Raw genomic sequence first — 24727 nt, 5'->3', positions numbered from 1 at the left:
ATGTATCTTAGATGGCCACTTGCTAGCATTTAAGACCCCAGACGCCACTCTCCAAAGTGGGATGCAGAATGGTTTCTTAATAGATTTTATTATGCCAATTGACCTAGATGTCCCCTGAAACCATGGTCCCCAAGCCCCTGCCCCTGCTACGCTGGCCTTTGAAGCGTTCAGTTTACTCAGGAAACTTCTTTGTGTTTGGTTTAGTCCAGTTGTGCTGACCTCTCCTGTATTATGTGTTGTCTTTGCCTTCACCTAAAATAGTTCTTGTCTACTATCTAATTAGTGAATACCCCTTTCCCTCCTTCCCTCCCCAGTCTCATAACCATCGAAGAATATTTTCTTCTCTGTTTTAACTATTTCTCGAGTTCTTATAATAGTGGTCTTATACAATATTTGTCCTTTTGCAACTGACTACTTTCACTCAGCATAATGCCTTCCAGATTCCTCCTTGTTATGATGTCTTTCAGATTCACCACTGTTCTTTAGCGATGGGTAGTATTCCATTGTGTGAATATACCATAATTTACTTATCTATTCATCCGTCGATGGGCACCTTGGTTGCTTCCATCTTTTTGCAATTTTAAACAGAGCTGCAATGAAATTGGGTGTGCATGTATCTGTTCATGTGACAGCTCTTATTTCTCTAGGATATATTCCGAGTGGAACTGCTGGATTGTATCGTAATTTTATTTCTAGCTTTTTAAGGAAGCACCAAATCAATTTCCAAAGTGGTTGTACCATTTCATGTTCCCACCAGCAGTGTATAAGTGTTCCATTCTCTCCTCAGCCTCTCCAACATTTCTTATTCTGTGTTTTTTGGATTAATGCCAGCCTTGTTGGAGTGAGATGAAATCTCATTATAGTTTTGATTTGCATTTCTCTAATGAGTAATGATCGTGAGCATTTCCTCATGTATCTGTTAGCTACCGGAATGTCTTCTTTAGTGAAGTGCCTGTTCATATCCTTTGCCCGTTTTTTAATTGGGTTATCTTTTTGTAGCTGAGTTTTTGCAATATCATGTAGATTTTAGAGATCAGACGCTGATTGGATATGTCATAGCTAAAAACTTCTTCCCAATCCGTAGGTAGTCTTTTTACTCTTTTGGTGAAGTCTTTGGATGAACATAGGTGTTTGATTTTGAGGAGCTCCCAGTTACCTAGTTTCTCTTCTGCATTGTTAGTAATGTTTTGTATACTGTTTATGCCATCTATTAGAGCTCCTAATATTGTACCTGCTTTTTCTTCCATGATCTTTATTGTTTTAGATTTTATATTTAGGTCTTTGATCCATTTTGAGTTCGTTTTTGTACATGGTATGAGATATGGGTCTTGTTTCATTTTTTTGCAGATGGATATCCTTTTATGCCAGCACCATTTGTTATAAGAGACTGTCTTTTCCCCATTTAACTGACTTTAGGCCTTTGTCAAATACTAACTGCTCAAAGGTGGATGGATTTATGTCTGGATTCTCAATTCTATTCCATTGGCCTATGTATCTGTTGCTGTACCACTACCCGGCTGTTTTGACTACTGTGGCGGTATAATAGGTTCTAAAATTAGGTAGAGTGAGGCCTCCCACTGTTTTTCTTTTTCAGTAATGCTTTACTTATCCAGAACCTCTTTCTCTTCCATATGAAGCTGGTGATTTGTTTCCCCATCTCATGAAAAAATGTTGGAATTTGGATAGGTATTGCATTGTATCAATAGATGGCTTTTGGTAGAATAGACCTTTTTACAATGTTATGTCTTCCTATCCATGAGCAAGGTATGTTTTTCCACTTATATAGGTCTCTTTTGGTTTCTTGCAGTAGTGTCTTGTAGTTTTCTTCGTATAGGTGTTTTGCCTCTGGTAAGATTTATTCCTAAGTATTTTATCTTCTTGGGGCTACTGTAAATGGCATTGATTTGGTGATTTCCTCTTCGATATTCTTTTTGTTGGTGTAGAGGAATCCAACTGATTTTTGTATGTTTATCTTGTATCCTGATACTCTGCTGAACTCATCTATTAGTTTCAGTAGTTTTCTTGAGGATTCTTTAGGGTTTTCTGTGTGTAAGATCATGTCATTTGCAAATAGAGATACTTTTACTTCTTCCTTGCCAATCTGGATGCCCTTTATTTCTTTATCTAGCCTAATTGATCTGGCTAGGACCTCCAGCACAATGTTGAATAAGAGTGGTGATAAAGGGCATCCTTGTCTGGTTCCCTAACTCAACGGGAATGTTTTCAGGCTCTCTCCATTTAGGTTGATGTTGGCTGTTGGCTTTGTATAAATGCCCTTTATTATGTTGACAAATTTTCCTTCTATTCCTATTTTGCTGAGAGCTTTTATCATGAATGGGTATTGAACCTTCTCAAACGCCTTTTCTGTGTCAGCTGATAAGATCATGTGGTTCTTGTCTTTTGTTTTATTTATGTGGTGGATTACATTAATTGTTTTTCTAATGTTGAACCACCCCTGCATACCTGGTATGAATCCCACTTGGTCATGGTGAATTATTATTTTTTTTTTAATAATTTTTATTATGCTTTAAGTGAAAGTTTACAAATCAAGTCAGTCTGTCACATATAAGCTTATATACACCTTACTCCATACTCCCACTTACTCTACTCCTAATGAGTCAGCCTGCTCCCTCCTTCCAGTCTCTCCTTTAATGACGATTTTGCCAGTTTCTAACCCTCTCTACCCTCCTATCTCCCTTCCAGACAGGAGATGCCAACACAGTCTCAAGTGTCCACCTGATACAAGTAGCTCACTGAATTATATTTTTTGATATGTTGTTGAATTCTATTGGCTAGAATTTTGTTGAGGATTTTTGCACCTATGTTCATGAGGGATACAGGTTTATAATTTTCTTTCTTTTTTTTTTGTGCTGTCTACCTGGTTTTGGTATCAGGGATATGCTGGCTTAACAGAATGAGTTTGGTAGTATTCCATCCTTTTCTATGCTCTGAAATATCTTTACTAGTAGTGGTGTTAACTCTTCTCTGAAAGTTTGGTAGAACTTTGGAGTGAAGCCATCCAGGCTAGGGCTTTTTTTGTTTGGGAGTTTTTAAATTACCTTTTCAATCTCTTCTTTTGTTATGGGTTTATTTAGTTGTTCTACCTCTGTTTGTGCTTAGGTAAGTTTGTACTTAGGTAAGTAAGTAGTGTGTTCTAGAAATTCATCTATTTCTTCTAAGGTTTTCAAATTTGTTAAAGTAAAATTTTCCATAGTAATCGATATGATTCTTTTAATTTCAGTTGGGTCTGTGGTGATATTGCCCATCTCATTTCTTATTCAGGTTATTTGCTTCCTCTCCTCTTTTTCTTTTGTCAGCTTGGCCAGTGGTTTATCAATTTTGTTAATTTTTTTAAGAACTAGCTTTTGGTCTTGTTAACTCTTTCAATTGTTTTTCTGTTTTCTATTTCATTTGATTCTGCTCTAATTTTTCTTATTTGCTTTCTTCTGGTGCCTGAGGGTTTCTTTTATTGCTCTCTTTCTATTTGTTCAATTTGTAAGGATAATTCTTTGATTTTGGCTCTTTCTTCTTTTTGTATGTGAGCACTTATTGATATAAAGTGACCTCTGAGCACTACTTTCACTGTGTCCCAAAGGTTCTGATAGGATGCATTTTCATTCTCATTGGATTCTGTGAACTTTATTCCATCCTAATGTCTTCTATAACCCAGTCATTTTTGAGCATGGTATTGTTCAGTTTCCAAGTGTTTGGTTTCTTTTCCCCACTTTTTCTGTTATTCATTTCTACTTTTATGGCCTTACGCTGAGAAGATGCTTTGTAATATTTCGATGTTTTGGATTCTGCTAAGGCTTGCTTTATGACCTAATATGTTGTCTATTCTAGAGAATGTTCCATGTGCACTAGAAAAGAAAGTAGATTTGGCTGCTGTTGGTTGGAGTGTTCTGAATATGTCTATGAGGTCACATTGGTTGACTGCGGCATTTAGATTTTCTGTCTTTATTCAGCTTCTTTCTGGATGTTCCGTCCTTCACCAAAAGTGGTGTGTTGAAGTCTCCTACTATAATTGTGGAGCTGTCTATCTCATTTTTCAATGCTGTTAGAGTTTGTTTTATGTATCTTGCAGCCCTGTCACGGGGTGCAGGAATATTTAATACGGTTAAATCCTCCTGGTATATTGTATAGTGTCCTTTTCTTTTGTGGTGGATTTAACTTTAAAGTCTATTTTCTCAGAAATTAATATTGCCGTTCCTGCTTTTTTGATTGTTGTTTGCTTGAGACATTTTTCTCCATCCTATGAGTTTTAGTTTGTTAGCATCTCTAAATTTAAAGTGTGTCTCTTGTACGCAGCACATAGACGGATCGTGTTTATTTATCCATTCTGCTACTCTCTGTCTCTTCATTGGTGCATTTAGTCCATTTACATTCAGCGTAATTATGGATATGTATGAGTTTAGTGCTGTCATTTTGATGTCTTTTTTTGCGTGTGGTTGATTCTTTTTTCCACTTAATTTTTGTGTTGAGTAGTTTATCTTTATATATCATCTTTTCCTGTTATTCGTTTTTGTTGATTTTGTTTCTGCTGATTCTTTATTTTTTATTGTATTTTATTTTGATGAGTAGGATTGTTAGTATCCTTTTGGTTACCTATTTACCCCTACTTTTCAAAGTTTAAACCTAACTTTTATTTCTTTATATTGCCTTGTCTTCCTCTCCATGTGAAAGATCTATGGCATTTCTTAGTCCCTCTTTACTGTTTTAATGTTTAATGACATTGCTGTTTCCCTGTTTTGAACATTTTTTTATCTTGATTTATTTTTTGATTTCCCTATCTGGGTTGACATCTGGTTGCTCTGTCCAGTGTTCTAGTCTGATTGCTGTCTCTCTATGGATTCTTGCAGCTTATTAAATTTTTCATTATGTTGAGCAAAGAAGAATGAAGAACACCAAGGTCACATGATAACTAAGAGCCCAAGAGACAGAAAGGGCCACATGAACCAGAGACCTACATCATCCTGAGACCAGAAGAACTAGTTGGTGCCCGGCCACAATTGATGACTGCCCTGACAGGGAGCAAAACAGAGAACCCCTGAGGGAGCAGGAGATCAGTGGGATGCAGACCCCAAATTCTCATAAAAAGACCAGACTTAATGGTCTGACTGAGACTAGAGGAATCCCGGTGGTCATGGTCCCCAAACCTTCTGTTGGCACAGGACAGGAACCATCCCCGAAGACAACTCATCAGACATGAAAGGGACCGGACAGTGGGTAGGAGAGAGATGCTGATGAAGAGTGAGCTAATTACATCAGGTGGACACTTGAGACTGTGTTGGCATCTCCTGTCTGGAGGGGGGATGGGAGGATAGAGAGTTGGAAGCTGGCAAAATTGTCACGAAAGGAGAGACTGAAGGGCTGACTCATTAGGGGGAGAGCAAGTGGGAGTACGGAGTAAGGTGTATATAAACTCATATGTGACAGCCTGACTTGATTTGTAAACGTTCACTTGAAGCTCAATAAAAGTTAATAAAAAAAAAAGTTTTTTTTTTTCATTATGTTCTTGAATAACCTTTTCAATTTTTTCTACTGCTTTATCTGTGTGTTCCTTGGCTTGTTCTGCATATTGCCCGATCTCCTTCCTGATCTCGTCCCTGATGTCTTGAAAAGTTCTGTATATTAACCTCTTGTATTCTGCATCTGGTAATTCCAAGAAGGCACCTTCACCCAGAAGATCCCTTGATTCTTTGTTTTGAGAGCTTGCTGACGTGATCACGGTCTGCTTCTTTATGTGATTTGATACTGACTGTTGTCTCTGAGCCATCTATAAGTTACTGTATTAGTTTATTTTATGTTTGCTTACTATGTCCTAGCTTCTTGCTTTGTTTTGTTTTGATATGTCCAAATAGGTTGCTTGAGTGAGCTAGCTTGATTATTTTTGCCTTTGAAGCTCTAATGTCCTGTCACCAGATGGCTAGAGCTCACTTTTCTTGTATGGATTCAGCTCAGGTGTCCAGGTAACTGGTCATCAAGTGTGTGGTACATGCTCTGTCCTACAGTCCTCGAGGTGCAGGGGTGACTGGTGTAGGTACAGGTATCTGATTGTAGCAGGGGGTCACACTCTGAACAAGGTAGGGGGATGACAACCATCCCCCAAGTGTCTGGGAGCAAAGCGGGTTCCTGTTCCCTAGAGCACACAGGTGGGCAGGTTCTGCAGATGGACCACAGGCACCCAGAGCTTTTGGTTGTAACGACTGGGAGGTACTAGTTATCCTTGGACTCCTGTCACGGGTGGCTTGGTGACCTGATTGGAGCCACCAATCCTTAGGCCCCTAATGTGAGTAGGTGAGGGCCCTGTTTAACAGGCAAAGCAGTGTGAAACATGAATATCCCACCTCTCCACTGCACAGCTGACACAGTTGTAGTCTGCCAACAAGGGCCTATTCTTCTGAAATAGGCCAACACATGTCCATGCAGGGGGGAAAGCTATTTGAGGTCCACAGGCCGTTTATTCCTGTACAGGAGCCACTTCTGTCCTGAGCTCCTCAGCTTAGTGGAGCTGGGAGATTTTATTTTCCCCCTGTTGTGAATTTATTCCTTCTCCAAGGCTGGGAGAATGGCTCAGAGCTCTCAGCAGGATCTATCTCCAGCCCAGGGAAATCAACAGCCACTGAAGCCAGCTTGGGGGCTGTGGGCATGGTAAAATATACGCAAGTACTTAGCTTTTGCTGAGAGTGCCGTTCTTCTCTGGTTCTGGACATGTGAGTAGGCTGTACTGCTGGCTGTTTCTCCCTGAGGGAACTGTGGCCAAACACTACCACCCGCCCACCACTGTCGCTCCCGGGAATGGTGCCTGAGGGTCCCCAGCAACTCAGGTCTGGCAACTCCTCTCTGCCTCTCAAGTATCTGTCCCTTCCCCTGCTGCCCGGTCCGTTTTCTAACCTTGCCTTTGACATTCAAGGCTATAATCATTTCACTTGTTTTTTCAGGTCTTTGTTATAAGAGGGATCCCTGGAAGCGTCTGACTCCTCTGTCATTTTGGCCCCGCCTCAGCATAATGTTTTTGAGGTTCATCCACACTGTAACACGTATCAGTACTTCGTTTCTTTTTATAGCTGGATAACATTCCATTGTATGTATATACCACAATTCCATTATCCACTCATCGTGTCAACATTCATCTGTTAACAATGAAAGGCTGTTTCTACTTTTTGGCTACTGCAGATAGTGCTACTATGGACATGCATGTACATGTGTTTGTTTGAGTACCTATTTTCGATTTTTTCAGTATATACCTAGGAGTGGTATTGCTGGGTCATATGGTAATTCGATGTTTAACTATTTGAAGGAACGCCAAACTGTTTTCACAGTGGCTGAACCATTTTACACACCCACCAGCAATGTAGGAGGGTTCCAATTTCTCCACATGGGTGCCAACATTTGTTATTTTCTGTTTATTCCTTTTTTTTCTTCACAGCTGTTGCAGAAGGTATGAAGTAGAATCTCATTGTGGTTTTGATTTGCATTTCCCTAACGACTAATGATATCCAGCATCTCTTCATCCATTTGTACATTTTCTTGGAGAAATGTCTATCGAAGTCCTTTGCCCATTTACAATGGGGTTTTTGTCATTTTGTTGTTGAGCTGTAAGAGTTCTTTTATATTCTGGGTACTAGACCCTTATCAGATGTTTGATTTGTGAATATTTTATACCATTCTGTAGGCTGTCTTTTCACTTTCTTCATAATGTCCTTGGATACAAAAAAGTTATATTTTGATGAAGTCCAATTTATCTAGCATTATCTTTTAAAGTTGAATATTCACATATCATAGTAATTCCACATCTAGATATATACTCTGGAAACACATACAAGGACATGTACAGCACAATTCTAACATTACCAGCAAAGATCAGTAAGAAGTGTCCATCAACATGAGAATGGAAAAATTAAAAGAATATAATAAAGCAGTGAAAAAGAATGAATTATAGCTATATCCAACAATATGAATCTTCTGAGGTTCACCCTTCAGCCAGAGACTGAACAGGCCATGGAACAAAACAAGACTAAAGGGATGCACCAGGCCTGAGGCATGGACTAGAAGGCAGAAAGGAACAGAAAAGCTGGTAATAGGGAACCCAGGATTGAGAAGGGAGTGTATTGACACATTGTAGGGTTGTTAACCAATGTCACAGAACAATGTCTGTACTGTTTGATAGGAGACTAATTTGTTCTGTAAACCTTCATCTAAAGTACCACAAAAAAAAAAAAAAGTTAAAAAAAGAGATAACCAGCTCAAAAGAGTCAGGAGTGCGCAAGTTATATTCAGGAGAAAATGAGTATTTCTGGATGAAACGTAAGATTCTGTTTGAGATGTAACAAAATGTTCGGTTTTAAGATGACTTCAGGGGATATTTTTGGTTTAAGAATTAAACACTATTTCAGGACAATAGTTTCTGGGGTTTGTCCAACCTCCATGGCTCCTGAAAGTCTGAAGTCAATGAGAATTTGAAATTCTGTCCTGCATTTTCAAAATCTGATCAGGGCTTTTCTATAGAATCTTTAATCATAACGTTCAGTAATGGTAGCCAAGCACCATCCTGTTCTTCGGGTCTCATGGCAAAGGAGACAATCGTTCATGGAGGCAATTAGCTGCACATGCCATATCCTCCTCCTAGTCCTGATTCTCCTTCTTCCAAAATCCTTAAAATTCTTAAAAAATAAGCCTCAAAAAGATTAAGCTGATCTACAAGTAACTTAAGTGTCTGACAAAACAAACAAACAGACTTTAAAGAAGGCAATAAAATCCAAACTCAACGACTTATTTACAATGCCCAGCATCCAATTAAAAACAAAGAAAAAAAAATTGTACTTGCGAGAAACATGAAAATATGACTCATACATAAGAGGAAAATCAGTTAAGAGGAACTGGCCAGAGATGCAAAGAAAACAGAATAAACACACAAAAAATTTTAAAGGAGCCTTTATTATAGCATATGCACAGGATTTAAAGCAAATAATGAAAAGAGAAAAGGAAAACACCAAAAGAAAAAGGTGGGAATTCTACTAATGAAAAATAAAATCTGAAATGAAAAATTCAGCAATGGAATTAACAGATTAGACAGTATAGACAAAAAGATGCATGAACTTATTGAGAGACACAACAATATAAAAACCATCTGAAATGAAGCAAAGAGAAAAACTATCTGAAAAAAATGGACTTGTGGGACAATATCAACCAATCCAACATGTAACCAGAGTCCTGAGAGGAAAAAGGAGAGGAACAGCAAAAATACCTTAAGAAATAATGGCCAAGCTTTCTAAAATGTAATAAGAACTGTAAACCCATAGACCCAAGAAACTGAATGAATCCCAAGCAGAAGACACTTGAAGAACACACCACCACACTTGGTTGATAAAAATGTACTATCGTTTATCATATGATCCAGCTATTGTACTTCTAAGGTATTTAGTCAAGAGAAATGAAATCCTATGTCCACACAGGAACTTATACATGAAAGTTCATATAAGCTTTCTTCCCAAGAGCCCCCAAATTGAAATAATCCAAACATTCCACAACATGTGGGTAGATAAGCAAATTGACGTATATTCATAGAATGAAATATTACATAACAATAATAAGGAATGAACTACTGTATCACACAACATGGATAAATCTCAAAAACATCATTTTCAACAAAAGAATCCAGAAGCAGAGTTCATACTGTATGATTCCATTTATATGAAATTCTAGAAAAACTGATTCATACTGATGGAAAGAAGATCAGTAGATGTCTTAGGCTCAGGGTTCTGGGGGAAGGGGGGTGCTGACTGTAAAGGGGCATAAGGGGACTTTGGGGGGTGATAGAAATTTCTCGATCTCGATTGTGGTGGTTAAATTAGAGTTTACATTTGTCAAAAGTGGTCACCAAACTGTTCACTCAAAATGGATACATTGTATTGTATGTAAAACTAAATCTCAAAGTTGAATTAAAAAATAAACAATGCATTGTTTAGGTAAAATATAGATGTTAAAATAATTTTTTTTCATCAAAGTAATAATAATCACAAAGTTCGGGACAGTGTCTAACCCTAAGTTGGAAGGCTAGTTAGGAGGGAGAGAGAGCATTTTAAAAAAGGGAGGAATAGGTAGGTAGATTAAATTACTGTTAACGCTCTAGTTCTTGGGTTGGGTAATGCTCATCACATTATAAAAAAATAAAATAAGAACGGCGCCACGCAGAGACCAATGATGACAGAATCACGATCCAATTCTCTGGCCCTGAGTTACAGATTTAAAAAAAAAAAGGGTAGTCACCTCACCCGTATATTTCCCACGTCTCTGATGTAGGGAATATGCGAATAAATCCACCTCTTCGATCATTCTCCTCCTTCACCCGTCGTAAAACTTTGATCTAGATGGGAGAAGAGAAAATGAATGAGTAACTATTATGAAAACTGGAATCCATGTGGTTACAGGACACAGGAAGAGAGTTATGACCCAAGAATATGAACGAAGCATGAAGGGAGAAATAAATTCTATTTAAATGTTAGTTTCTGAGAAGGAATTTTTCCATCTTGAATCTTTCATTTTCAATGTAAGATATGAGCCTGTCACAAATATTCAGACTCACTTACTTATTTTCACTGAACCCTGGGTTAACCCACAAAGGCCTAAAATGGAGTTTTCTTTACCTCCTCCATTGAAAGACCAAGCACAGAACCACCTAACTTCCCCGGCACCTTCTCTCGGGCTGAGCCCACAAGGTTTTTCATTTCCGCATCACTGGCAGAGAGTGGACGGGAACGCTAAGGAGAAGGAAAAAAACGCAGAAGTTTTTATCATCTTTCTTCATTTGCCTCTGTCAATTCCCTCAACATCATTACCTTTCCTAACATTTATAAGCTCAAATTCATAGCCCATTTTCCATAATTAATCTCAGCCTGAACCCCTGGGAAACAGAGGAAAGCTAGTAAAATCAAAGGTAAGAAAGAGAGAATTGTAGGGAAACACTACATGAGTTGAAAGAGAAACAAGTAGAAAAAGAGATGTCCACATGGCTTTCTCAGCTAATGCTTACTTCTAATCTTGGTTTTAGAGTACATTCAATATTTTCAAGGATATGGAAAAATTCTGAAAAATAGCCACAATATGAAATTAAATGTGTATTTATTTTAGCAAGTAATTATAGTCTTAGGAGAGTTAGGAGAACTGAGATATGAGACACAAAACCAAGGAACAATCTATTGTGTCACAGATGAAGTTGGGCTTTGGGATGTTTTAGAACTTTGATGAGGGAAACACTAAGATGAATCATCAGCAACACAGAAAATGCTGTGACCAAAAGGCTAGAACTTGGGAAACACTGGCTGCTGGACTTCAAGAGACTTGGGACAAAGACAACTGCCTTGGACACTCCAAGGAAGGAGCCAAATGGGCCACATTTATCACTGATCCCAAAAGATGATCTGGGTTATTTCAGGCTCTAAATGATGATCAGGGAGGTTACCTGAGTACAAAAGGTTTCAAATGAGTTTGACAGTAATGCAAGCAGTGAAATATAAAGGAAGTCAGATGGCATGAAGCATGATAGTACAGGATTACTACAATAGAGGAAGTGTCTGACAAAATAAGATAAATAAATTTGCCAAGTAGTAAGAATAAGAAATAATACAAGAAACATGGATACGAACTGTCTTTCTAGATTCCTAGAAGTAACTTTGACCAAGTAGTAGAAGCCCCACTGCCAGCTATAATTTATCTTTCTCTGTGTGTAAACTGTCTATGGAAAGGCAGATTTTGGTAACTAACTTTTGATCCTTTCAGCAACACCCATGTATACAAATAACCATTAACGATTTTACCTTTGGAGGTGGAAGATGTTTTACCCTGGGAGACCAATACATGCTAATCTTCAAAGTTAGCATGGGAGCTGTAAAAAATAGATTTTCTGATATCCATGATGAGATATCTACTTAAATAAAATTCTTGATTTCCCCAGATATAAGTTTCCTGTGAAGGTAGGAATTTTTATCTGTTTAGCTTTATTGTAGTGTCTAGAACAGTACTTTGTATGGAGAAGGATATTTAAAAAAAACTATTGAACAAATAAATAAATGAACAAACATGCTGACATACAGATTAATCATGGTTAGAATTAAAACGCTACAGAAGAATTTTGGGAAAAAATTTAACTCACTCTCTGAGAATACCTTAAATAGTGGGTGTCAGAAAAAGGGGAATCAAGGTAAGTTTAAGGATTTAGGAAGAAAATTTATATAGTTAATATATTCACTAAAAATAATCCTTAAAGTGTGAATGTTTATTTAGCATATAATTTGGAAAAGTCAAAATATTAAATGGATGCTTTGAGGAGTTTTCTCATTATCACACACTGTTTCTTTTTTGAGACACACACTTCTCTACTTCCTATGTGATAGCATGGCCTGGACAATAAAGCCACTGGCAGTGAATCCTCCAAAGTCAAGAAGCCTTCTTATCTAAGATTATTTAACAGTTCCAAAAAGTCATCTCAAATTATGTAAGAAGAGTAAGAAGTAAGCATTCATTTAAATAAAGTAAAAAAATAAAAACATTTAAGTATTTTAAAATAGAAAGAATGCTATTTAAAACTATTCATGAACTAAAAACCATATTGAAAGTTTAACAACAAAAAATGCTTTTAAGAAATAGTTATTACTTCCACGAGGGGCTAAATTACTGGGCTGAGGGCTGTGGGGGCCATGGTCTCAGGGAACATCTCTAGCTTAACTGGAACAACATAGTTTATAAAGAAAATGTTCTACATTCTCCTTTGGTGACTAGTGTCTGGGGTCTTAAAAGCTTATGAGCAGCCATCTAAGATACTCCACTGGTCTCACCCTGTCTAGAGCAAGGGGGAATGAAGAAAACCAAAGACACAAGGGAAAGATTTGTCCAAAGGAGTAATGGACCACATCTATCTACCACAGCCTCGCCAGACTGATTCCATCACCAACTAGATGGTGCCCGGCCCCACCACTGACTCCTTTGACAGGGATCACAAGAGAGGGTCCCGGACCGAGCTGGAGAAAAATATAGAACAAAATTCTAATTCACACACACACACAAAAGAACAGACTTACTGGTCTGACAGACATTGGAGAAACCCTGAGAGTATGGCCCCCAAATACCCTTATAGCTCAGTAATGAAGTCACTCCTAAGGTTCAACCTTCAGCCAAAGATTAGACAAAATGAGACTAACTTGGCATAGCAGCCCAAGGGCAAGGACCAGAAGGCAGGAGGGGACAGAAAAGCTGGTAATGGGGAACCCAAGGAGAAGAAGGGGAGAGTCCTGACACGTTGTAGGGTTGGCAACCAATGTCACAAAACAATATGTGTATTAATTGTTTACTGAGAAACTAGTTGGCTCTGTAAACCTTCATCTAAAGTATAACTTTTTTTAAAAAGTTATTACCTAGTAGAACAGTTCTGAAGAATGCACAGTGCTATTAATAAGAACATGGGTCAAATCTCTATTCAACGACATCTAATGAGCACCTCTAATTTTTGTCATTGTGGAACTGCTTTATGATGGTGTCTTAGTCATCTAGGGCTGCTGTAACAGAAATACCTCAAGTGGACGACTCTAACAAACAGAAGTTTATTCTCTCACAGTCTATCTAGTAGGCTACAAGTCCCAATTCAGGGCATCAGCTCCAGGGGAAGGCCTTCTCTTTCTGTCTGCTCTGGAGGAATGTCCTTGTCATCAATCTTCCCCTGGATTAGGAGCTTCTCACAGGGATCCAGGGTCCAAAGGACACGGTCTACTCCTGGCACTGTTTTTTGGTGGTATGAGGTCCTCCTGTCTCTCTGCTTGCTTCTCTCTTTTGTATCTCAAAAGAGACTGGCTTAAGGCACAATCCAATCTTGCAGATTAAGTCCTGCCCCATTAATGGAACTGTTGCCTATCCTACCTCATTAACGTCATAGAAGTAGGATTCACAACACACAGGAAAATCGTATCAGATGACAAAATGGTGGATAATCACACAATACTGGGAATCACGGCCTAGCCAAATTGATACACACATTTTGGGCAGACACAATTCAATCCATGACAGATGAAATAGTATCCCTGGTTTCCAAAGACTGAGATCATAATGATGTGACTTATCCCTCCACCAATCTAAAGCTGTTCGGAGGGAAGCAATGAACTAACACCAAAAACTCTCAAACTTCTCTGTTAATCACTTTGAAAGAGTTGTCTCCCACATACACATACAACCACTCTTTTGCTTCACACAGCCCACAATTTTAACTCTAGCTACTCTGTGCATAGATGTTGATTGTCTGGGTGGGGTATGTGGGAATTCTGGTGGGGGCTTCTGCCTGGGGTATTTGAGAGGTGTAAGAAATGGAGGGACTGAAAGGTAATGGTGCCTATTAGATGAATGCAAGCAAAACAAAGAGCACCTGGTCTCTCTCCTGTCCCAGCTGTTAACTCTCATATGCTGATAGCATTATTCTTTTATTGCCACAAATACACCAGGCTACAGAGAAAACAAAGGGTCAATATCGCCCCAAGAGAAAAAACTGGATAGGAATGCTTCTAATTTCTTCACTTGTTCATTTTAATCTATACTACTAGGAGGGCTAAGAGGGAGAGACATGTGAAAAGTTGTAGCTCCTGTGGTCTAGGTATCTCAAATGCTTCCCTAAAATCCACCCAGGTTCCTATGTTTTTGGGAAAGCTGTTAGAAAATATAAGACTAGAAAGAAATATTTTGCCAATAGAGGCTTTTCAATAAATTTGAGATTTTGAAAATTAAAAATTAAGAAATTTTTAATCAACATAATACCTGCTGTACTGATTCATTCAAGACAGAAAAACGTACTTTGAACAGCAAAGCACTACTATCCTAGACCACTGATTGAATCCTCCCAATATTTGTTAATGTAGTGAACTATAAAGGGATGTGAACTGAATTACAAACACAGGTGAGAGAAAATGGAGAGAAAGACAGAAGAAGGAAAAAATATATATATATAAATACTTATGCATGCCAAAGAGATTAAAGTCCAAGCAAAGGAAAAAACAAGACTGATCTGAAAGGTCATTGGGGCAGCAAAAACAAGGATAAAACAGTCCAAGTGTAAGCCATTCTGTGGTTTTTATTTTTTTTTTATTGTACTTTTAGATGAAAGCTTACAGAACAAACTAGCTTCTCATTAAACAATACACGTATTGTTTTCTTGACACTGGTTGCCAATCCCACGACATGTCAACACTCTCCCCTTCTCCCCCTTGGGTTCCCCATTACCAGCTTTCCTGTTCCCTCCTGCATTCTCGTCCTTGCCCCTGGGCTGCTGTGCCCATTTAGTCACATTTTGTTTTACAGGCCTGTCTAATCTTTGGCTGAAGGGTGAACCTCAGGAGTGACTTCATTACTGAGTTAAAAGGGTGTCCTGGGGGCATACACTCTGGGTTTTTCCAGTCTGTCAGACCAGTAGGTCTGGTCTTTTTTTTTTTTTTTTCTTGAATTAGAATTTTGTTCTACATTTTCTCAACTCTGTCTGGGACCCTCTCTTGTGATCCCTGTCAGGGCAGTCAGTGGTGGTAGCCGGTCACCATCTATTTGTGCTGAACGCAGTCTGGTGGAGGCTGTGGTAGTTGTGGTCCACCAGCCCTTTGGACTAATCTTTCCCTTGTATCTTTGGTTTTCTTCATTCTCTCTTGCTCCAGATGGGGTGAGACCAGCAGAGTATCTTAGATGGCCGTTCCCAAGTTTTTAAGACCCCAGATACTACTCACCAAAGTAGGATGCAGAACATTTCCTTTATAAACTATGCTTTGCTAATTGAGCTAGATGTTTCTGTGGTTTTGATTTGGGGTATATTAGCCACATTCTTTAGATGGTACTTATAATAAATCCACATATTTCAACGGGTCGCCTAAATGCACTAAGCAAGTAAGGCTCCTCTGAATTTGAACAGAACCACTGCTTCTGGCTAGATGACACAGATTCAAAGTGTCAGACACTCAAACTTTAAACAGCCAAATTACTATCTAGGTAAGAATTCTACCATGCAACATGAATCAAAGATCTGATTTATCATTAGTACAACCTTATGATTCTGAAATCTACCCAGAAAAGAAATCTTTATCTAATCCTTACTGCTAGGGAAGAACTGGCTGAGAATGTAAAAATGCTGAGACAAGGGAAAAAACAAAACAAACCTGTTGCCGTCAAGTCAATTCCAACTCATAGCGACCCTAGAGGACAGAGTAGAACTGCCCCATAGGGTTTCCAAGGAACGGCTAGTGGAGGATTTGAACTGCTAACGTTTTGGTTAGCAGCCGAATGCTTAACCACTGTATCACCAGGACTCCACCTACCCCCACTCAACAGAGTAAGAAACATGCTGAATCAGAAAAATGATTCTCAGCCTAAAGAAAGCTGGCAGTTATGAGAAGAACTGGACAACATATAGAATAAGAAAAAGTTCTATCCTAGACTATATATGAGATATCCTAAAAGATATCATAATTCAGGGGCAAAAAAGGAAATCTGTTTGACAGAGAACAAATGCAAAGAATAAAACTCTCGCAATGCAGTTTCTCAAAGTTTGAAATTCTGCATTAAAAACAAACGAACTATAAACAGCTCAACTTTTACGTGAGGCATACTGCCATCTAGAATGTACAGTGCAAAATCAAGTTTAAAAAGCAAAATGAAAGAAAAGAAACAAAAAGGATCACACATCAATAAATCTGGCTGGAAATTGACCAAAAAATGGCTAATAGAGAAAGTTTAAACATAATGATACCTGAGGTATACTCTGAAGTTAGAAAATTTAAAAACAAGAAGAAGGAAAGGAATTAAGTAAGTAAATAAGTAGACTTGTGTTACAGTAAGAAAGAGACATGCAACATCTGGAAATTTGGAACAAATGTAAGTCAGCAGGTCTGAGACATGCATCTTGTTATTAAGGGAATTGGCTTTAAAAACAAAAAAACTTACCAAAACCACTTACAATTATGTTTGAAAAATGATGAAGAAGTGAGGAGGGTACCAGAGGATTAGAAAAAAACAAAAGAGATACCAATCTCCAAAAATGTAAGAAGTATGCTCCTATGGTTATGGCCTGCTAAGTCTAACTTGAATCCCTTGTAAAACAATGGAACAGATACTAAAAGAAAAAATTCATAAATATTTAGAGTTTAATGGGCTTATGAAGAGAAGTAGTAGAGACTGTTTATTTTAAAACATGCTTTAAAGTTTTGATTTTTAAGATGAAATTACAAAAAAGGGGGGGATACAGCAAACATATTTAATGCCTTTGGATTTCAGGGAAGTGTTTGAAAAAAATCTGTGAAATTTTTATGCTAAATTATATTTCCAATCAGGTTTAGTGCCATGATATAATGAACATAATACTATGAAAAAAACTGGAAGCTGTTAAAAAAAACAGAACTGTAGGATAAGATACCAAAAACACACTGCTGTTGAGCTGATTCCAACTCATAGCGACCCTATAGGACAGAGCAGAACTGCCCCATAGAGTTTTCAGGGAGCGCCTGATGGATCTGAACTGCCAACCTTTTGGTTAGCTGCCATGGTAAATCAAGTTAGGAAGAGATTTCAGGAATAGGTACCGATTAAGCTTTACTTAGAACCTTCACTAATGGCTGGGAAGAGAAATAAACAACAAAGCAATGAAATCTGTGGGTGACAGCAAACGTGAGAAACATGACTACAGATAGATAAATAACAGAACAATATCTGATACCAATGATGGAAAAAGGAAAGTCCGAACAGGATTCAAAAGGGTAAACTGTATGTCTGGCACTATCCCAAAAATTTTTCTGATGTTATCGTATTTCTTTCTCACCATAACTCCATGTATGCATCATCATACTCAGTTGACAGATGTGGGAACTGAGCCTAAAAGAGGTAAGGGAACTTGCCCAGGATCTAACAAGTTATTTGGTGAAGCTTGAATCTGAACAGATTCATTTGATTCTAAAGCCCATGTTCTTTCCTGAATATCATGCTGCCAGCCTTGGAACATGACAATTTCTAGTGGGGGAGTAGGGATTTGAACCACAGACATTCAAGGACAGGGAGATATGCAGAAAGAGATAATGGACTTTAAAAAGAAAGGGCTGACAATAGGCAAAAAACTAAGTGACTTCATAATCTGACAGCAACAAGGCAGAAAACGTGACACAGCAGTCTATAAAATGTATCTTAACTATTGTGGAGTTGAGAGTGCTTCATTAACAAAAAGACACTGGCAAGGCAGAATACTGCAAAGAGCGTTAAGAATCAAAGAATTCAACATGAATAAAGCTGGCTGAAGAGAGCCAGAAAGGCCTGGTGTCACGTAAGCAGTTTTTGAATACTACTAGCAAGAGGTCTTGCTCTCCAACAAGGATATTGCAACCTATGGAATTCAAGCAACGCAGCTAGATGTAATAGAATTCAGATGGATAAAGAAAAATTAAGATTAGAACTGCATATCAAAGATGCTTTTTTTGGAGTCAAATTCAGAAGGTTATGAAACTACTTTTAGTGTTCTCCTTGAGCAGATTATTTCAAGACATATTTAGAATGTAAGCTCTTTGAAGTCAACGGCCTTGCTTTTTTTTTTTTTTTGCCATGGATACCAGCTAGCACACATCAGGTACTTGTAAAAAACATTAAGTATTACGGAATCTTGAATTCAATCAACTAAACACCAAAGCTCATATTACACAGCCACATTAGCCAGTTACCAAATCCAAGACAAGGCCACCAATGAGTCTTTTTTTCATTTCTTATATTCATATAACCATGTAAGTCACTTCATCAGAAACAGTAGCTAAGAAAATTATGATTCAAGCTGCCAAGCTTACCAGAAACTGTATCAGAGAGTAGAAATGCCAAAATAAATATACTTGAGCTTTTTCGAAAGAATAGTTACAAGTGACACACTTATATATGAGAACATCTATATCCCTCACACTAAAGCAGCAAAGAATAGGAGCAGTACCCCCACTGTTACCCTAGCGCCTCCAAAAGATACTAAAAAGGAGAACCCTGTAGAAGAAAGCAACAGTTAATTTTGGATATTGCTATCAAGAACAGTAAGAAAACAAATGTTAATAATTCAGACAGAAAGATAAAATACTCTGTCTTTATTTTAAACATGGCATTGGAAATACTAATTATGGCAGAGTTTCTAAGATTCATAAAACTATAAATCACTATGTATAATAATGTCATCTATTAGGAAACACAATTATAGCATAATACCCAATTTTTCATATCGAGCCGGTAACAATGGTATGTTTCATAAGGCGTATGAACAAAAGAAAGGTTATTTGTGAACTACAATATTTCCCTTCTGAAATATTTTAGTCAAAGCAATAGATAACACATCTTTAAGTTCTGTTCGTTTAGATTCAATTGCCTCCACAGGGTAACCACTAACAGGAAAAGAGGACTCATCAGTTCCTGAGCTCCTGCCTTCTCTACTCTCCTATTCCATACCTAAGAAGACCTCCATTTATCACCATCTATACTATTTTTTTTTTATACTACTTAATGTTATCAAACTGTGCAAAATGCAGGTGCACAAAATATGTACTGTGAAAGACTAAATAAAGCGAAAAGGCTTTCCATTTGGGGAATGGAAATAAACTTTTAATGAAGTCTGCAAACAATGCAGAACTTACCTGCTTGGCGTTTGATGAGTAAAACTGTGCAGATACTGGACGCTATAAAAGATAGAAAAATGGAATAAAGCCTTATCTTCTCCTAATGTGCCTATATTCCACCTTTTGTATCTATCATATAAAAAAGGAAAAAACGATCTCTAAGCAGAGATCCAAAGTAAGAGCTCTACACTTTGTGGCTGGAAGGTGAGAAGCATTTATCATTATTTTTCACACGGCTTTCTCCTATGGTGTATGTATTTCAGCTTCATCTTCTCATCACTGAGAGCACAATCTTATTACCGGATACTGAAGATCCTGAAGTTAACTACTCCACCTGACAAATTTGTTTCACACAATAAAAAAAAAACTAATTCCGACTTTCTTCTGCCTTTAAGCAAGTGTCCTCTAGGCTGCTTATGGACAAAGTCACACCATTTCCTGCTAGTTAGCACAACAAATGGTGAATAGATTGCCCAGGACTTGCAAAAAGTCACCAATAAAACTGACAGGCAAGCTAAGAAAAGGGGTCAGCTCATCCAAGACTGACATCAGCTACCCCTAGAGTAAAACTTGGCAAAAACTGTGTTAAAGCTATACAGAAGTACTCACAGTCCTTTATACAAGAGCTTGAGGAGACTGTGCTTGCCACAGACGCTACAGGAAACAATTTGCAAAGGAATGGTGATTGCCTAAATTAAGTATTCCTAGTATATAACCAAAACCCACTACCATTGAGTCGATTCCGACTCAGCGACCCTACAGGACAGAGTAGAACTGCCCCATAGAGTTTCCAAGGAATGCCTGGTGGATTCGAACTGCTGACCTTTCGGTTAACAGCCGTAGCTCTTAACCTAGGTTAATCCTCTACTTTCTCTTATTAAAAAAATTTAAAAACTCTTTTATTTGTGATAGTATACTGATCTAGTACAAACATGTTGCCTGGTTTTACCTCTAAGCCAAGATCGTGCCCTTAAAATAGAGGACACCCTGTTTCAAATCACAACACTAATTAGGGAAAAATTCTAGAGCAAGGGTCACAGATAGGCAGTTCAAAGACTGAACCCAGCCCAAGGACCCGTTATGTCTGGCCTGCAAAATATTCAAAAAAATTGAACTTACTACCATTATTTAAGAATTAGAATTTCTGATTTCTCTTGACAATAGCAAGATCTGACAACACTTAGCCCATGCTTGTGAAAGACAATGAGGAGCTGGTACAAAAGCCCCTTTTACATGAAGCAGGCACTATCCAGCTTGCCTCAGTCACGTCACTCTAAGCTGTATTATACCCAGCCCTATTTACTCATATGTATTACCTGCCTGCAATCCCTACAGATATTTGACTCTGCAGACCCTGTTCTAACAAAAAGTTAGCTAAATAAATAACAGTATATGAGCTTGTCAGACAGAAATAGCATTACTCTAAATAAGATGAGCAAGCAAAAGGAAGAAGAGGAGAAAGAGGGGTAAAAGGTGTAGGAAGGAAGGGCAAGAGGAGAGGGCAGTGGAGAAGAAGTTATTTCTCCCTTCAATGTGCTCATAATATAGCAGAGGAGTGCTGGACAGTTTCGAAGCAACAAACCAATGAATGCAAAACAATGCAATGTAGAAGAATTAAAATATGTTGAAATGAAAAGCAAAGGTCATGACAGAGTAGAACAAATTTAATAAGAAAGATCTCCAAACCTTCTGAGCAGGTAAGGTAATCAATCCAGATTGGGAGAAAGGAGGAAAGTGGATCTTTCAGAGAAGAAATCTTTAGGGCAAAAAAAAAAGGTAGATGTGGAAATTAGCAGGATCTAGACAGGAAGGGAATGATTAGCTGAAGGAATGAGTAGCTAGAATGATTAGCGGATTGGCTTAATGAGAACAAAAATGCAGGGTACACAAAGACTGGAGCAGCACTTGGTCGATCGAGGTTTCTAACACGTTCAAGTGTCTTTAGGCATTTATCTATCTCATTTAACCTCAATCAACCTCATGGCCACTGAGGGTCCCTTTGAAGACAATCCCTTGTAGAGAAGATACTACTTCAGCTGGGCATCTTCTGATGCTAGTTTGAAGATCAAAAAGAATGTGGTAGAGTGATGGCCAGGAATTAGTAGGCTCCTTCTCTGTGCCTTGTTTATGACCATATCAATCTGAGGGGAAAAAAGGTGATTTTTAAGAAGAAGGAAAGGAAAAAATAAAGATGATGAAAAAAAAGAAGCCCAGAGAAAAGAAAAAAACAAAGAGCAGAGAGAAAATATGTTTGAAAGCATTGAGAGCATAAGCTATTGGCCATAGCTGGATAGAACTGCCTACTGTCTAGATGATCCCAAAAGTCTCCTGCTCCCAGTGACCTCACATCCTCAGCTGGCTCATTTCTATCAGCTGCCATTTTCCAGAAAGCCTCCTTTGGGCTCCCTGCTGCTAAATTTGCTTACCTGAGGTTTCTGAAAAGGGTTTCTCCTGGAAGTCTCAAAGGTGGGATAAATTGGCCGGGTTGATGACCTCTGGGCAGGATCTTGGCACACAAATCCTGAATGTGAAATGGGCAACATTAAAACCTCCCATTTGCTAAGAAATTAGCAGGTTTCACTGCACCTCTCCTTCAGTGTACAAACACAGTGTCACTGTCAAACACATTACAGAGATCCAGCTTCAGGGGGATTATGCCGGCCTCTCCCATACACACACTCTGCTTGAACTTCGAGCCATGATAACTGGCAAGAACAAGAATATGCACGGAGAACGTGCAGATCAATCAACCTCACTGGTTGGCGGCTGAACGTGATTCTGACTGAAAAAGAGATCTAGATTTTCAATGAACTTCAGAGTAAAGGTGCAAACCACGATTTTAGAACATACGGTTGTTAGTAAAAATTCGTTATTTTAAAGTGGCTTCCTGGACGGTGTCTGGAAAATGTTTTTACTGGGGGATTCCAGAAGTAAGTGAGGGGTCTTGTCCTATTACACGCTCCGCTTCTGCAACTGCTGATGGTGGTCTACAGGCAGCTTTCAAAGTAGGCTTTGTAGATTACCTATGGCTTAGACATTGGACTTGTGCTCATTTCATTTCCTTCCTAAAAAGATACAGATTCACATCCAAGGGAGAAGAGAGTAGCTAAGTTTTTCAGCATTTGCTGGTACACCATGTAATAGTTCATCTCAAATATATTTTATTATTTCTTTTTAGTGTACTTAAAAAAAAAAAAACCACAATATACCTACCTGACCGCCCATCTCCATTTCAAAATTTTGGCTTATCTACTCAAAGAGAGATTTCTTCCTTGGGCTGCCCACTACAGAAGGGATCGTGTTGAGCTCAGCAGAGACTGTCTAGCAGAAATGTAGCCAGTCTCCTTTATTTTTAACAAGGCTTCTTCAGTGAGTTTCACTTTCCCTGCTTAGAGAAAAATATGCTTTCTCCAGATCTTTGCTTAATTCTCTTCCTCAGCTCATAATTCCTGTGCCCCAGGTCTCAGCCTTAGTTGTGGTTCAGCCTCAGGACAGGATGGAGCCAGGCGGAGTAGAAACATATAAACACTTCCCTGAAAATATAATTTTTTAGGACAAAACATTCAGCATAGCTCAGGAGCTGCCAGTTGGCAACACCTATAGAGCCGGACAAGATTGATGCTCTGGTAAGCTTTTACATGAGTGGAGTTCAGAAAACATACTACTCACCTACAATAGTGAACATATCTGAAATCATACTGGCTTTAACCTTTAGGTCCAGAGGTGCATCACTAACAGAACAGAATAAGAGAGCAATTGATAATGTTGTAGGTTAACAGAATAGCTGCCCCCTAACGGGCCTCAATATAGTAAAGTTTTCAAATGTCCATGATGAGCAATATACATCAAATTCATGAAAAGAGAACAAAACAAAACACAAAACAGCCAGGCAAATATACTAGAAATAAAACGCCAGTGTTTAACATGTCTCCTGTAAGGCAAGCAGTGCACTAAGGCACTGATTTCCTAACTTCTTCTGGAAAGTCTTGTGTAATTCAAAGTTTGTATAAGTCAAAACACCATTATCACCGTGGATTTCAGAGGTTCAGACTTTTAATATACTCTTTGATGAGTGTGTCTGTTATCCAAATTGTTTTTAGCTGCAACAGTCAAATCAAATTCACATACAGGAGAAGAAACCTTGGCCAGCTCTACTTTTTTTAAGGTTTCATTTTCTGTTCTGTCAATCTTCTTAGGCTTACAAATGAGGGCAAAAAGATACTAGTAATACCAAAACATCATCAGATGATGCAGCAGGAATCTGCAAGGAAACAACATGGACAGGAAGCCAAAGGCCTCCCTCTGGCAGTGGCTGCCGATCCCCATGGCTTCTATGTTGAGATGTGCCTCCAGGAAACAGACTACTCTGGCTGCTGTGGCCAGTGCATCAGTCTGGGGCTCTCTAACACCGTACAGTGAAACCTGTGAAAGCTAGAACCTGTGTAAGGTGGAAACATGTCAGAGAAGGAAAACCCAAATGTCTTCCACTGAAATGAGCAACAGAAGAGTGGTAAGACTGCACCTTGTCAAAGGCAGAAAACTTGAGAGACCCAGAAAAACAAGGCAGTTCCATGAGTTCCAGCTCTCGTAGGTTTCACTGTATAATGTACCTCACTGGGCAATGTGCAAAAGGATGTCTTGATAAAACTGTAGCCTAACATTTGAAGCATCTGTAATACTTTGCTCCACCTTACTACTGAGGTGGTTAAGCCAAATTCCCACCCCACAAAGTAGTCTATCTGGCTTTATTTGATTACTTGACATTTTGCCAATATCTCTCTTCCTTTAAAAATTTAGCAGCTGGGTGGTCTTTGGCATAAATCTCTAGGCTTCTCTGTTTAGAAAATATATAGCTAATAGAAATTCTGGCTGCAGCTGAGCATATAAGCAGAATCTTCTCTGGTATTAAAAAATACGTCCCATTCCTTCTTCTAAAATAGGTTGGTTAAAAAAATTTTTTTTTCTAAATAGTCCTTGAAGTTTTTATACTTTAATCTTGGATACCAGGTCATGGGACAGGGTAAGTGGATCCAATATTATCTATAATACCCTAGGTCCAGCTGTACACCTGTACAGCATATGTGCGTTTG

General features: G+C 38.4%; 1 protein-coding gene across 9 annotated transcripts in view; it reads right to left on the bottom strand.

The window, feature by feature from the left end:
• TTLL5 (tubulin tyrosine ligase like 5) overlaps positions 1-24727 on the bottom strand; it is a 333039-nt gene that overhangs the window by 210470 nt on the left and 97842 nt on the right. For 8 of the 9 annotated variants that reach the window (XM_049898665.1, XM_049898667.1, XM_049898666.1 and 5 more), the window contains 5 exons: positions 23307-23368; positions 22064-22158; positions 19656-19697; positions 10647-10760; positions 10275-10366 (listed from right to left, as the gene is read on the bottom strand). In XM_049898665.1, coding sequence (XP_049754622.1) covers positions 10275-10366; positions 10647-10760; positions 19656-19697; positions 22064-22158; positions 23307-23368 — 405 coding nt within the window. The remainder of the gene's footprint in view (positions 1-10274; positions 10367-10646; positions 10761-19655; positions 19698-22063; positions 22159-23306; positions 23369-24727) is intronic. The other variant, XM_049898664.1, reaches the window with a different exon arrangement.

The sequence above is a fragment of the Elephas maximus genome, chromosome 10 (assembly GCF_024166365.1).
Source record: "Elephas maximus indicus isolate mEleMax1 chromosome 10, mEleMax1 primary haplotype, whole genome shotgun sequence".
NCBI classification, from domain to species: Eukaryota; Metazoa; Chordata; class Mammalia; order Proboscidea; family Elephantidae; genus Elephas; species Elephas maximus.
This window is presented reverse-complemented; position numbering and strand designations above follow the sequence as displayed.